This window comes from Poeciliopsis prolifica, unplaced genomic scaffold (assembly GCF_027474105.1).
Source record: "Poeciliopsis prolifica strain line A6 unplaced genomic scaffold, Auburn_PproV2 SCAFFOLD018, whole genome shotgun sequence".
NCBI classification, from domain to species: Eukaryota; Metazoa; Chordata; class Actinopteri; order Cyprinodontiformes; family Poeciliidae; genus Poeciliopsis; species Poeciliopsis prolifica.
In genome coordinates, this window is record NW_026562393.1 from 4,713,059 (window position 1) to 4,729,397 (window position 16,339).

The 16,339-nt window shown below is 38.0% G+C and overlaps 1 protein-coding gene across 1 annotated transcript in view; it reads right to left on the reverse strand.

Moving 5' to 3' along the window:
* Positions 1 to 657: 657 nt before the first annotated feature.
* Positions 658 to 16,339, reverse strand: part of LOC129367864 (glutamate receptor ionotropic, NMDA 2C-like) — a 50,541-nt gene continuing 34,859 nt past the window's right edge. The window contains exons 10-17 of the mRNA XM_055042483.1: positions 14,943 to 15,105; positions 13,555 to 13,708; positions 13,071 to 13,196; positions 10,892 to 11,121; positions 8,386 to 8,546; positions 7,598 to 7,785; positions 4,303 to 4,535; positions 658 to 3,306 (exon numbers count right to left, since the gene is read on the reverse strand). Coding sequence (XP_054898458.1) covers positions 1,765 to 3,306; positions 4,303 to 4,535; positions 7,598 to 7,785; positions 8,386 to 8,546; positions 10,892 to 11,121; positions 13,071 to 13,196; positions 13,555 to 13,708; positions 14,943 to 15,105 — 2,797 coding nt within the window. The 3' untranslated portion in view covers positions 658 to 1,764. The remainder of the gene's footprint in view (positions 3,307 to 4,302; positions 4,536 to 7,597; positions 7,786 to 8,385; positions 8,547 to 10,891; positions 11,122 to 13,070; positions 13,197 to 13,554; positions 13,709 to 14,942; positions 15,106 to 16,339) is intronic.

A 16,339-nucleotide genomic window follows, 5' to 3' on the forward strand; every position in this document is an offset into this window, starting at 1 on the left:
GTCTCTGTAACATTACTCATCTGCTCTCCTGAATGGAGTCTTATCTCATCATCGCTACACACAGAGAAAGAGAGAGAGAAACAGTGGTAGAGAGTAATTGCTGTAGCAACCGGTCACCTTCAGGAAAAAAAAACCTAGCTTATATAAATTTACATCAGGTGGGTGTTGCTTAAAAATCTGTAAGATATTTGCAGATATTTACATACCCAACCCAAAATTTAGTCACCCTCACAGTATTTAAACCGTCTTCTTGCTCACACTCCTTGCTGGTTCCTCCTGCTAAACCCTGTTATTTCCCTGTTGTGTCCTCATGTTCTCATACTGGCTTTTTGTTTTTGAATTCTTGGTCTGCTCTGTCTCGCTGTGGATTTTGTAAGTTTTTGATTATCACCTTTTAAAAAAAAAAACATTCAGATCAATTCTTCCTCTCTACCGCATTTGGGTCCACCTGCAAACAACTTATTATGACAGATGTGACATTTAAGAAAACCACCCTGAGAGAAAAATCACACCAAGATTTTTGAATGCCTCCCGAGAGGAAAAGACAAAAAAAAAAAAACACAAGATTGATTTCTTTTTTTAAATGAACTTTGCACAGAAAAAAAGCTAAAGCTATAGAAAAAGACACACATATGTTCATCAAAAAAGACTCTTTAATTGGTCTTTGTGGATAATTACAGGGTGTAGGAGCCTGGTAATATAGCTACTATAATTGTTTTCACTTACCTCATTTTATTTTTAATAAACAGTTTGAGTGGATGGTAAAAAGAGGGATGAAGAGGAAATATAAAAGAGTCAAAAAGGGGGAAAAGATCACTGGTTAACTGATGTTATTAATAAAGTAGTACCAAAAGCTTCCATAAACTTACAGCAGTTTCTAAACAGATTCTTTTTTTTTTTTTTTCATGTGGCAGAGGTGCGTTTAGAAAAAAAGGGTGGTTATAAAGTCCTATATGTGGAATACATGAATATTACATTAACCAGCCTCAAATAACACATTCGACTATGCGATTATAGTACTTAGAATACATAATTCATTCAAGGTGAGGCTTGTGTGCTGTTGAAGCCTCACACTTAGATACAGTAAGGATGAAATCTGTGGGTTAAGACACCTAGTGCTGGTCAAAGCTGTTCTAATCCGGCAATCGTTTTTCAGATCATGTTGTTCCGGACTGCTTTCACAAAGTAGCTGCTTCCTGTGACTCATCAGTATAACTTTGACTGATTATATTTGCTTCAGAAAACTGGTGTACTTTTATGCCTTTTAAAAATCAGTACTGATGACCTCATGTCATAAATAAACACTTCACATCCACGTCAGTTTTTTTTTAGATGTCTAGTGACTAGTGATTGCTGCCTATCCAATGTTTCTTTTCAGATGTGAACAGTTTGTCTACCAGACAATAATCAATGTTGAATCCCAGCAATCCACACAATACAAATTTGAACACACACAGTAATAAATCTCAAGTTACAGTTTAACCATTTGTCAATAACATGGTCTCCTGCGAAAGATGAACACTTTTGTGGGAAAGCAGCCACTGAGTTAAATCATTCAAGCCCAGCGTTCCACAATGTTATCAAGGATAGATTGGTGAAAGTCTTTTTCCAAGAGTCTGACCTGAATTACTATTCTTTACCACACAATGACACAATTAAAATGAACATAACTGGAAACCTAACAACAAAAAACTTTCCAAAGTTGTAACATTTATTATTCTCATCTTCTGTATCTCCACAGTTTTCATCCAGTAAGATTGTCAATCAGACTTCAGATTCTAGACTGGAAACTCGTCGCCAAGGCCGAAGTACACAAGGACTCCCAACAGGCTGTCCTGTTCCTCCTTGCCCTATCTCGACTTCTGAGCCAACCTGGGGTCCCTGATAGGCCCCATAAGCTCCATACACATTGTCTTGATACAGCATAGTCCGCTGTCCCCCACATCGTCCACCACCACAGGCCAGCAGCTGGCACACTGGGCTGGAAGTCTGGCTGTGATGCTGGAGGTCCAGTGGACTGTGATAGATTGGGAGACCGGGGTATGAGTTCAGATAGTGTGCGTACTGTCGGCTGAGCAGGCTTGTGGCTCTGCGGACCATACCCCGCCCTAAACCATTTCCATTTCGAACTGCTTCTCCGTATGTTGGGAGGTGGGTGGAGTGGGAATAGCGCAATCTCTGGCCCTTTCGTCCATTTGGCCTCCTCTGGTCCTCCCTTATATGGAGGTAGGCCTGGTTCCTTGGGAGGCACAGGTTATTTCGAACATGGGCAGGATTGTAAGGCTTGGCAGATGTTGTAGGAGTAACAATGCATGGAAACAGGTCCGGCAAGGTTGAAGGTGATTGGCTGGATAAAGAAGACTGTGATTCATCAAGATGATGAATTTGGTCATTTCCCCAAGTTGCTTTAAGAAAAGAGGGGCGGCGGTTCCTCCGCCGGCCCCTCAGCACAAGGTCCTCTGGTGGCCAAGAGCTATAATTCTCCACCCGGGGACACATCCCCTCTCCTGAGTAAACATTGTCAACACTTGGAGTGGAGATATGATTCTCTTGTAGGTGATTGGCTTTAAGTTCAGTCAGACTGATAGTACTTTTGTTACACTTACCCTGATCCCCATGTTTTCTCCTTTCCACTTCCCCATTTTCACACTGAAAACTCTTGGACCTCCGTTTTGGTTGTGAAAGGCCCAATTGGATATGTTGGTTTGGGGGTAAAGAGACTGGATGAGATGTGTAAATGTCAGGTAGCTGAAGTTCTGAGTAGGCAATGTAAGGGGCATGAGAATGGGAATCTACATAAACCCTCCCTGTAGTCTGGTAGTGGTGTGGGTGCTGATGAGGGAGTGTCTCCCCTACAGCCAAGTGAGGAGTGCTCAAACTGGACACAGGAAGTGGTCTGTCATACAGACACGATGTTGAACGAGTTGGAAGTGTGTAGCGCAGTGGTGTTGGTCTACTTCCACCCCTGTGTTGTTTCAAAGAGGTAATGCCAGTTAGAGGTGGGGTGAGGGGCCCCTGAGGAATGGAGCAGTGATTTTCAGCGACATAAGCAAATCCCCCTGGAACGGCCTCAGTGGTGACTTGAGGGACACGAACAGGCATACTACTACCGTGACGAGTCAATTGCTCTATGGTCTTGGTAGCATTGTCCAGGGAGCTCTCAACATTCGCAGTGGAGACCAGATCCTTGGCATTACGAAGCATTTTTAGCATGTTTGCTTGAGCATAGTTGGAGGTCAGATCAGGTTTAGCCAAACCAGATGAACGTCCTGGATCTTCTACTCCTCTGAAGCAACTGTAAATACCCTGGTATGGCATGTAAGACAAGCATAGAACATTTTAGTTATGAAGTAGAAGTAGAACAAAGTATATAATACATGTAAATTATTTCAAACCAACCCGCTAAGTCCAAAGTCCAGCTAGTCCAAAATTCATAATTTCCCAGGGAGAATTGTAAGCACCTAGTGCTTCTGAAACAGTCACCCCCCTAACAAAAAACCCTTGATTTTTCCAATGAATCACTTTGTTGCTGAGGCATGTTTAAGGCAATAACTTAACTCTCGTTATGCCTTCATTCTCCCAGAACAGAAAAATGCTGATCAAACTATTTGGATTGCCCCAGAAAATGCATAAAAGAAACAAGCCTTAAGTCAGCTTCAGAGAGAAGTCATTTGAATGAAGAAAAAACTAAATTTCTTGACTTTTCTGGTTACAGCTGGCAGAGATATCCAAAAAGGGCCACATTTAATTTGGAGTTAGAGCTGCTCGTTAGGAACTAATGACAGCAATTTCTTTAGAAATCTGATCAAATCCAGGCACAGTGGTATAATTAAATACTCAAGAAGACCATCCATTAGAGATTTCTCGTTATGCCTTCAATCAGTCTTTTTTGCCCTCATGGCCACATCCTTAAATAAACGCATAAAGAACTAATTTAGGTTAACTACAGCAATAGCTTTCAACTCTAAAAGCTAAATTAACAAGATTACAGAAGCTTTTCAATGTGTGGTGTTGGGCTGAGTACTTCAGCTACTATTGAAGTTCTCTAGTTCACACCATACTATTAGATGCACCCACTGATTATAATTAATCTGACTTTGAGTAAAAAACTGTAAATGTAACATAACTATGAACAAGAATTATTAAAACAGTCTTTAAATATCTCTACAAAACGTTACTCAACTGATTCAATCAAAGTAGGACAGCAGGCCTTCTAACTACTTGGTCCACTTCTACACGAAGAGTGAATAAGCTACTCTTGATTTTTAGTGGGGGTTTTCTTCTTTTTCACAAAAGCCTTACCCTGCTTATGGCCAACAGAAAATCAAGTTTATGAGACTTGTGGAGAGAGTGCCGCAACTTCCAATACAGCAGGTGTTCCCAGGCGAAGACCAGCAGACTGAGGCCCATAGCTACCAGAAGCATGTAGAAGACACCAGCCATGTTATCAATGTCCAACTTGCTGCTCATCACCTCGTTTTTCTCGTTCTGGCAGATACCAGAAAGCCAAACCGTCTCCAGTCGTTCTGTGTCTCCTAAGGGATTAGAAATGAGAGGGGGGGGAAGAAAGGTCAGAACTTTCAGAAAGTGATGATGATGATGATGATGATGATGATGATGATGATGATGATGATGATGATGATGATGATGATGATGATGATGATGATGATGATATGCACATCCCAAATTCTGATGGCTGAAAGTTACTAATGTCTATTATAAAACATGAATTGAATGTGTGGAACCAAAGGTGTGAAGGCATCATTCCAACATAGTTTTTATTCAAAAATAATTTATCTAGCCCAAACACAAAAGCATTACTCCAGAATTTGCATTCCCGTTTGTCTATAATGGGAATATTTCTTCTTGAGTACAGAAAACAAAGCCGATTTGCTGGTGTAATACATTAATACAAAGGTGGGAAAGGCCTAGTACTATTGATTTTACTATTGGTGGGAGGAAAGAGGGGTGAACCGGCCCTCCAATGGGTGTGTGTTAGAGTGTATGTGTACTGCTGGCATGCTTGGACGCCTCTGGGTTTGTGATGTGGGGTTGGTAGGGTGCCCTGTCTTTGGTGCGCTGGACCGCCCTTCCTCTACTGTTTTTTCCTGCTGCTCTTCCCCACACCCTGGGGGCCAGAGCATGTGTTTGATATTGTGTGCTGGTTGGGGACGACCCTGTGGTGCAATGCATGTTGTGTCTTGGGCAAATAAATGGCTGTAAAACAAAATGTTGTCCATTTATTTTATTTTTCTAAATTATGGAGTACTTTGTGTTGTTCTATCACACCAAGTCCCAATAACATGCATTCTGGTTCTACGAGGAAAATTACTAATTTTACTATCTTGAGAAAACAACATTTTCTACTGCAGAACAAAGACAACAAATATCGTGCAAAGATGTCTGTAAGTAACTGGGCTTTTTTGTTGTTCTTGTTTGTTTTGTTTTGACTTCAACTGATAGCAAGTCACTGAATTTTCATAAAATTTGCAAAAACATCAGGCATAGTGTACATTCAATGATCAGTCACTGATCACAGTGGACAGGGTGGAAGTCTTTTGTTTTGTTTTTTTTGTGCATGTATTCTCAATCTGTTTTGTTGTACTGCAGCTAATCCGAAACTGTAACAAACACTATCACATTTCTCAGGCACAGCTCACAAAAAGTGCTAACATATAAAAATGACATGAAGGTAGTAAGACTAAAATAGGACATGAACAACAGTCACAAATTATGTTTAGTATGTTTAGATATTATTTGTTTGAAAGGTAAATATAATGCTTTCTTAGAAAAATAGATGGTGTGGCACTAGAATTGCAAAATCTCAACTCAAACGCCTCTGAAACTGAGATGAATTAAAACCTTTCAGAGATCTTGAAGATCCTTTGAATTGAATGAAAAAGTAAAGTTACCTGTGGTGTTATCCTCTCTTTGTAGGAGGTTTGTTGGTGGAAGAAAGAGGTTAATTTAGCAGAGGATTATCTGGAACATTTCTTGATCCCACTGAATGGAGAGCGCTCAACTGCCCTTTCATACGTCACAGAGCTCAAGGGCAAATGGGCAAAGGAAATAATCTAAAAATTAGTCGAGGGATTGCCTTTTCTTTACATAACAATATCTTCCCCTGTATTTCAAAGTATTTCATTGCTGTAGATGTTTGTTTTAAATCAATGGTTGAAGATTGCCAAAAGACATTTTTATGCACATTTTATTGCAAAACTACGTTTTTCTCCCACCTAAAAGCACCTAAAGCCCCATCTCCATTGTCAATTCTCGCTCAAGTCAGTTTTAATGTGTGGTTCAGATCTAGTCAGGTTGTGAGCATCTTTATTACAGTTCTAATTATATTTAAACATAATGGGTGAAAACATTTTATGTTGAAAAAATGTGGAAAAGTTTGAGGAAAATGTACAAGAGTGAGGATTTGAGTGAGCTTGACAAGAACCAAATGACGATGGCAAATAATTGACTCAGCATATTTCCCAAACTCCAGATCAGAATGGGTATTCCCATCAAAAGTCAGCCATTGAACAAATAGTTGTAAAAAAAACACAAACTACTGTATGTCAAATTGCTAAAAAAAACCTTCATGCTGTTTCAAATACAAAAGTATCATAATGGACAGTGCATCACAGTTTGGATGATGCACTGTCCATTATGATAACTCCAGCCCAGTCAGGAAGCATTTGCTGACCTCTCCCAACAGCAGAAAGCACCAACAATAACAACATTAGCGTCAGAACTGAACCTTGGGTCCCCACCTCCATGATGTTACTTTGAAATGTACCACTTAGGTACATAGTTTTGCTGACCATGTTCACCCTTTCATGAAGACAGTATTCGCTGTTGGATGGGGATTCTTTCAGCAGGATAATGCAAGCTTCCAATATGCAAACATGGTTTGAGGCGTCAGTTTGGTAGGCATACTTCCGAGAGTTCGGTACAATGAAGCATAGAAAAGTGCAACATAAGCAAGTTTTATTTATTGAGGCTCCATCTTACAGCTCACATTATTTAAAGTTTGTGATTTAGAATTGCATTGGTTATTTTACCTGACTTAAAATAGTAATCATTACTTTGTTTTAGGGAAGACATTTTTGGCAAATAAAAGAAGCACCACAGATGGTACCTCATATTAACTTGTCCTTTTGTCCATGTAGTACAACATTATATATGTGTAAAGTAGAACTTCTTCAAGGCTTTAGACTTTCAAATAGAAATATATCTGTCATGACAGGTAATTGTTGTATTAAGAATAATATATAGATTAAATTGTCAAGAATTGTCTTGAAGTGGCAAGACTTTGTGCACCTTGCACCGAAGTCTATTTGGTTGATGGATAATTCTTTAGATCCAACTCTTCAAGAGTCAGTGATCCTTGAAAAGAAGGGCTAGTAAGTTAGACAAAGACTTTGAAATCAAGGACTGCACCATTTCTGATGATATGCTGGGATTATTTGAGACCATACGGTTATGGTCAAAATGGAAGAGCTGAGATTTTGTCTAGAATTGCAGACAATTCTGGAACAGGAGTAGTTTTATTTATTGATAGATATAAAATATAAACCACCTGTAGTTTTCTTAGAAAGGTGCTCACCATCTCCAAGAAATTGTAGCAATGCCAAGTCAATTGGTCGTTTCCAGCGGGAGTCTTTTTCCAAAGCAATGCCATATCCTGTGGTGGCAAACACTTTCCCACTGCCAATGGTTACCAGTTTGCAACCCTCATCTTTACCCGCCATGTAGTTCAAGACAGCAGCATCATAGATGAAGGCATCTAGTTTCCTGTGGAAAAATAGATCAATAGAAGCTCTTATATGTAAAGGATTTCAGAAGTGTACAGTGCACTCTTAACATTTTGAGGTTGTATAGTGTAGAAAAAAAAAAAACACAGATGGTTGGAAAACTTCAGCAAAGTTTGAGGACAAACATGTTTGTAGGGGGGAAAGTACAAAGAAAATGGCTTGACTGCATAATTTTAATCACTCAGAAATAAATACTTTTTAGGTAGGGCTTCATTAAAATCTTGACTTGGTGATCTTCAAATACTCTTCCTTGTCATCCCAAGAAACTGTGTGCATGTATAGAAAGGCTCAAAGAATCCAGAGTCTAAGAGCTGTTTTCAAAGTGAGATGATAAGTGTTTGACAGTGCTTTTTATAGTCAACAAATTAAATAACAATAGATATGACTGCATCTAAAAATATAGCCATCACACTGGCCTAAACCAAAAATAGGTTGTAAATACAAAGCATATCAAATCTCTGCTGTGTCACCAAAATTATGATCATTGCCGCCTTATCATCTGATGCCTTTTCTGTCACAAAAATCAGTTAAATATAGCTTCCAGTCAGTAATTATGCTTATAAAGTGAACAAATCTTTACCCGGTTTTGAGGCTCTCCAGAGCTTCTTCCACGCCCTTCTGGTTATATTTCATCATGTGTGTGTGCATATCGGGATAGTTGCTGCGAATGTTTCTCTCTGTGCTCCCATTTGGAACCGTCCCGAAGCGAAAAGGAGGATAATGCTCCTGTGGTTTCTGAAACTGCAGAGACACAGCAGATGAGGGGAGATGGAAGGAGATTATTGAAAAGGAAAAGAAGAGAAAAACAGGATTCATACGTCTCTAACTGTTCCACATTTAAATAGTTTATAACCAGATACTGCAAGGTACGTCGATGGTTTGAAGTTGTTCGACCATCGCAATGTGGAGCATAACAGTGAAGTGGGAAATTGATGTATTGTTGTTATTAAGATGAATGATATGTTGGCATCAGTATTGACCAATATTAGTCATGTTTCAATGTGAAAATGTCTTCATTTATCAGGTACATAGTGAGTTTTTTCTCTCTCTGTTTTTACACATTTTTTGGAAATATCCTGAGCAGAGCAAACTGACAGAGAGGGAGGATGGTGGCAGAAGACAGCAGAGCACTGGAAAAATATTGTAATTCACAATGATTTCATTAATAACTATATTAATGAAATCATTATCAGAAAAAAAGAAGCTTGGAGAAAAAAAAGAACAAAGTAGACAAGTTAATTTTGCATCAAAAACTAGTTGGATGAGCATCACGTCATTATAAATACACTGTTAAGCTCTCACTCATCTCAATTTGATTAAACCTGACAGCAGCCAATGTGTATTTGTTTGAATAGTTGTGATCCAGCTGATGTTCACATTTCATGACGTTCAACATAGTGAAGCAGGAAAATGTTCGTTGGAACTCAATGAGACCGTAAACAGAAAGAAGCTATTCATCTTAGTAACTGCACTGACCTTTTGATCTGAGTAAAATGAATGGATCCAATCAACCAGGGAGTTTGTGAGTGAGCATGTGTGTTAAATATATATAATCACTCTTCAGATGGAACTCCAATAGAGTCAACCAAAATACTGCACAGAAGACCAATCAGAGGCTCACATTTTATGCTGACATTCAGAAAAAAAAACTGCCTGTACAAGTAGTAAAATATATGTCTTTATAGTAGTATAAATTTTATTTTAAAATCAACAGAAATTTTTTGTGGGAATTTAGATGATTACCCTTTGTTAACATTTTACAGTAAAGCAGTCTTTCCTTAATATTTTTATATCCAAGTGAAAAACTACTTTGGGGTGTCTGGTTTCTCTAATTGTTTTGTTTTTTCTTATATATTTTTTTCTCTGGGTGATTGTGTTTGTTTTATTTGTGTGTCATTTAGTATGTTTACTACGGTATTGTCTTAACGTATTATGTATTATGTATAACGTAGTAGTTTCAGCAAATTTGGACATTTGAAAATGTTGTGATTTTGCATTATTAAATGTAGACTTAAACTAGAATTAAAAAATAGTAATAGCTAAACACTACATACAGCACATTATTTATATTTTGTGAACTGGAAATATGTCAGATTGTATTGTTCTTATTGAACTAAAATTCTAGTAATTAATTTTGTTTGTGTCATCATATTGTTCAGGTTTAAATGTGGTATTCTCAGCACTATTCATATAAGGTTTTAAGTTATTTCCCTTTTTTATGAAAGAAGTTTGTCTTTTGTAAAAAAAAATTAAATTTATACCTTTCAGGCATAAGTAGTTTATTTAAATTTATTATAAGTTTGTTGCTGAACTACATGTCAGCAGCACAAATCGCTGGTAGGAATGATACACTGTTAATTCACTTAAAAGCACAAACATTTATTGATGATAAAAGAAAATGTATGTACGTAGGAAAGAGAACTATTCTTTATATAGTTCTTTCAAGCAGTGATATGTAATCTAAACTCTTTGCTGTGTTGTATCTCGGCTTTAAATAGCACCTATTCGTGTAGGCTTTTATTTATTAGAGCTTTTAGAACCTTTTTCCAGGTTGAACGTTTGTGTGAAAACATTCAAGCCATGAAGAATGTGTCTGAGACTTGCTCTTCTATTTGGCTTACTATTTTTCAAAAATCATTTGACATTTCACAATCTTGTTCCAACAGTGCGAAATACACTGCAGACGGAGACCACATAGTGGGGAATATTGATGGACAGACCCAAAACACTGACAGAACAAGTTAAGACTCAGACAGCATCCGTATTGACAGACGGCAGTAATTGATTAGTCATTCACACCACTGGGCTTCCCACTGAAAGGAAAAGGACAGAAGCTTTCACGACAAAATCCTTTTGCTGAATTCCGTCTCAGAGGATTTCTGTGAGTCCGCTGGCTTGGTTGTGGTCATGGCCTATTAGGCGATGGATTTTAAGCACCACGGAGAGGACGCAATGCATCAGCATGAGCTGTAGATAAAGGCCGGGATGTTTTCTCTGCGTCTCAAAGCATTACAAACACAACCCAGTTGCATTACTGCCAACTTTCTAATTGCTACTATTGAACTGTTGCGTGTTCTGTCCCTTACCTTCTTGTCAGAAAGGCCAGACACGGTGTCAATATATTGTTCCTGGATCATGAAAGCAGCCAGGTTGGCAGTGTAAGAAGCCAGGAAGATGACAGCGAAGAAGGCCCAGACTAGGACCATGATTTTACTGGTGGTTCCTTTGGGGTTTTCAATGGGGACGGAGTTGTTGAAGACAATTCCCCACAGCAGCCACACTGATTTCCCTATCGTGAACGTCGGCCCACCCGGAGCTGAGGAAGGAAATTGTGGAGAGTCTATGTTTGAATTACAAATCTGGAATGTCCATGCAAAGGTTTCTCTTAGGTTCCTCACATGAAAACCATGAGTACTTCTTAAAATAAAAGTATAATAAACTTTGTGAAAACAGACTCAGAAATGCTCGACATGAAATCAACTATTTCAGAAAAAAAAGAGTCTGTATTAGAGTTTTTAACTCTGAGACTTGTTAATTTCTAAATTGACCTGAAAGGGGATTTGATTTTGTAAGTTCAAATAACAATAAGGCCCTTTGACAGTGCAAAAAAAATGTTTTAACTAAATATGTCAAGTTAAATTGCAGCTAATTAGAGGAGAAACAACAAAAAACAAGCCAGAAGCGTTATAGTTGAGATTTAAAGATGCAGCAGTTTGAGCCACTTGAAGATGATCAATGTTTGCTTTTGTCTAAAATGAAAGACAATTAACCCCATACGTAAGACAAAATGAAATAATCGTCACTGGGCTCCTGTTTATACATTCTAAACATTTGTAATTGTTTCCCAACAATTAAAAATGAGATTTGCTGCACTGTGTAATTAATCCTGAACCTTTTCATGCCCTTGTTTAAAACCCCACACAAGAGAGGAATTTCACTGCCTCAGCCCATTTTCAGTGTTGCCACTGTTGTTCAAGCACAGCAACAGAGGTTACCACCTTCATCAATCACACTTCAATTAGTGCAGCCAACATTGCTAATTGAAACAAGGAAATGACCTTTCGGACCTGGATATGGGCATGGTCTGCTAGTGCTGCATTCTGGGATTGATTGGCTCTCTCACAAAAATCTTGTTTGGGAACTCTACCCATTGCAGGACATGCAGACTGCACATAGCCTTACTGTGTCATACGTGGTGTGATGGAAACTGAGAAGCTTTGAGGTATTTGATGGGTATTTTTAGAATAATGTATGCAAACTGCAAAATGTAAAGCCATGAGTGAGGTATAATAAAAGACAGTAAAGGGATTTTATCATGAACATTTGCTTTTCTATTGTTCATCCACCTTGTAAAACTATTCACACCCTTTGAAACTTGCTTATAATTTTATATTGTATCCCTTACCGTTAATTCCAAGAAATTTTGATGGAATATTGGTACGATGGACCAACACAGAGTGGTTAAATTCACAATTAAAAATATGAAAACTATGCATAGTATTTAACCCCTGTACTTTTACTTTTAAACTTTCAGGACGTTTGGTGATCTGAGAAGGACAAGTGTTTGTTAGCATAAAGCCACAGCAGAAAGATACACATATGGACAGTAAGTTCAATATACAAGCAATTGAAAGACAATTTTGTCATGTAATCTCCCAGGTTGGCTTCAGCTCAATCAGAATGAAATTATAATCTGAATGAGATTGGTGGTTAATGCCAATTGATAATCCAAACTGTGCATGTGAACCCTAGTTCTGATTATGCTAAATTGATCTAACTTCACATGTATGCCCTTTGTCACCATGACGTATGTCCACCTTCAGTGAGTATACACTATATCTCATAAGAAAAACTGGTCAAGAACTGTCACTGTCTCGTCCTGTGATGCAGGAAGAAGAATTGTATGCATTATTAGGGAGTGAATTAACATGTGAATCATTATTAGAACCTGTTATCGGTTCATTCTGGGCGATAAGGAGACACACTACTGTATTTGTTTTTATGTTTTACATAAATGGAAACTCAACTTTCTAGTTTTTTTTTTTTGTAGGGAAAAACACAAGAAATACACAAAAAAGTATTTCTACAAAGTATTGAATATTCGACAGATCATAAAAAGGTTACAGGCTTCGGTGAAGGTCTTTATTTGTGAAAAAGTTTTTTCTATTGCAATTCTAAAACAACAAAAATGCAATTAGGTAGCCTTTTGTTCTCTTTGAAGGCACTGTACATGTGAAACTAAAATAATAAATAAATACAACTCACCTTTGGCGCTTACCAGACTGCGGTTGTAGCCCACTGGGCTGAAATATTCAAACACAAACACAGTCACAGCCACGACGGTCAGGCACATCACAAACATCATGACCCAAACTGCTGGACTGTACGGCTCTGAGAGAAAATAAAATAAAGTAAAATCACACACTTTGATTTTTACACAAGAATTGAATAAGAGATTACTAAAATCCAAGCTACTCATGTTGCTTTTTGAAGCCAGTAGTGCAAAACAATGAACATTATTTAAAGGATCTGGGATACTGTATGTTGTATAGGGTTGGAAAGGCTGTTAGGTGATTGGCTGGTATGCAAGGAGATTTAGTTCCAGATTGCAGATAAAAGCTTGATGTGAAGTTTTCTGAAAAGGCTTAGAGAGAACAAGTGCAACTAGGCCATCCTTGAAATAAAAGACTTAGAAAGATGGTGTTAACAGGGCAGTATGTAAAACAAACGTTGAAGACCTATTTCTCACCGAGAAAGGCAGACGGCGATACTGTGCCGTTGCTACGTGCCACCATGACACTTATTCCCGTCTCCACAAATGGTACAGAGAAGTCAATGATTTCAGAGCGCTCCTCGTTGATAGTGAGAGAGCCGATGGCCATGTCAGCACGTCTGTAGAAAACCTGATGAGGAAAAACATCCAAAGAAAGCAAAATAAAACCACTGGAGGGAGAGTGTGAGGAAAAACTGGCCAGCTGCATTTCCTCTACCTAAAACAAGCACTATTTTTAATTTTATGACAAGTCTTTACTTAGGGTGACAAAGTGTCGTTTTGTCATCTCGTAGCAGGAAGGTTCTCAAATTTAATTCAGCAGATGCAGTCAGTGAAGTTTACAGATTCTTCAGGTGGCTCAGGATTAGAGTCCAATTGTGAGTTAGCACCTGAAAGTAGCTGTCTGAAGGGAAACATATTTGTCTCATTATTTGAGCATGAAGGAGGAGCTGAATGCTCCGTCTCGAGATCACTCAAATCCAAGGTGGCTTTATAAATGTTGCACGCAAACACAATTATAATGTAGCACTTGCTGAATACCCTCGGGCACAGAAACACAAGCGTGAAGGCTCCGCAGCAGAACATCTGTTCAGAATGTTTTACATTTGGCTGGTGCTTAGTTTGATGTAGTTTGGCAGGTACACAGTCTCTAAACTGAAGAGAGATTCATTCAGTCTCAGTGAGTCGTGTAGCATTACAGTCAGAACCTTTTACTTTAAGTATCTGTAACAGCAATTGGGATGAACTCAGACTGACAATGAAAGCGTCATATAATTTAAGCAAAAGTGATGATGTGTTTTTAAACTTAAATTAAGGTTAGAAATCAAAAATATCCTTGTAAATGTTATTATTATTATTATTATTATTATTATTATTATTATTATTATTTTATTTTGTTTTATTTTATTATTATTATTATTATTATTATTATTATTATTTTATTATTATTAATATTTTCATATAATTAATTCTCTATTGATTTTGATTTCTAAAGATATTTTTTATAACGGCTTATTAAGGTTATTTTTGTTTTTTTTTAATGGGACTTTCAATTATTTAATTCTTTTAATGCCTTTTTTTTAACAAAAATGATATCAGATTATTTTAGAGAATAGTGCAAAAGCTTATATTATTTAAATTACCTTTCTTCTAATCATTTATTTTTTTTTTTTTTAATTTTTCCACATTTTTAGTTAGTTATTGGAAGATATTAAGTCATATGCAGTTCTAAAACTGCAGGTTGCAGATACTGGACAACCGATGAACATTTCTTATCAATACAAATCAAGGAACAATTTTAAGTCTTTGGAGGGACACCGTTTACTAACCCGTTAGTGTAAAACTGCGTCAGCGTTCAGCCTTACCTCCCCAATCATCCCATTCCAAATCCCATGCACCAGTTTGCCATGCTTTCCATTGGTGACCAGGTAGAGATCGAAGGAGAACTTAATTGTTTTGGATAGCTTCTTGAGGATATCTATGCAGAAACCTTTGCAGCACAGTTTGGTGTAGGACTCGGATTGGACACTGTTGTTAGAAAAATGAGATAAAAAAAAATGCTGTCAGACATACAACATATTTTATTTTTACATTCTCTAATCTGATAATCAAAGACTCTTTCTGTTGCTATATTTGGCTTAAGGCGTCAAAGCTGTTGTACTTGTTTTTCAGAGTGAGTGCTAAATACTTCCAGACTCTCATGCTGACAGCAACCATTGTCAGCTGCAGCAAAGTGAAGGACAGGAGCGCTAAGGTTCATTAGCTAAAATCAATGGCGGTTAAAAGGTGTATTTCAGAGAGTTGGAAGGGATGCCAAAAAAGCTGCACAAATCCACTTTCACACAGTCCCACAGAGGCCTTGGTGAAGGGTTGCGTGACTCCGATGGCCTCCAATCAACATCTATCATAGTCTGTTGTTTTTCCAGCTTCCTCAGTGTAACCTTGCTACTTATTGAGGTGAAAAATAAGATACAGGGAAAATGTAATCAAAAAGAAAATGTTTATTTCTAAGTTAGATGGGAATTTAGGTCAACAGATGAAACAGCAACTAAAATTCCTGCCAAAAATCTATTAGGGCCTGTGTGTTTGTGTCCTTCTTAACTGAAGAATCCATTCAGCATGTCAGCAAGTGAACATAAGCGTTGAAAAATGATAAAGACAACCTGTCAAGGGAGTAAATGAGCCACGCATAAACAAAGAAAGAAGTCGACCCGTTTCGCAATTAAGATTATCGTCGATTGTTTTCCAGAATGTTTATTGTGGACAACATAGCTTCACTGGGTTTTGCTTCCTTCATGAGAGTAACTCAGAAAATTAGAGCATTAATTAACTGCTGTAGGAGCCGGCCACCTGTCATCATTTACCACACTCTTACTGCCATTCTCCTCAAAAACAGTCTGAAACTGGGCCGCTGACACACAAACACGTTCACATGCAGCTCACTCCCATCTGGGAATTTGTAAGTTATGTGTTTATGTTACAGTGTGTGGTCACCGGATGAATACAAACAAAAAAAAATGCATAGAAACTCCACATAGTGGAGAGCATGAGGCAGCTGGACAAAGAAAGAGGAAGGGAAAGGGTAAACGGCCAACAAGTCACACATGATAAACATCCAGACAAGTACTGACAGGGCAGCAGCTTTGTTTGGTGGGAAAGGAGGGCAAGAGGAAAAGAGGACAAGAGGAGAAGATGAAGCAAGAGATGAGTTTGTTACTTCAGGGATCGTACAAAAACTGAAAAGTAAAACAGTGCAAAGTTA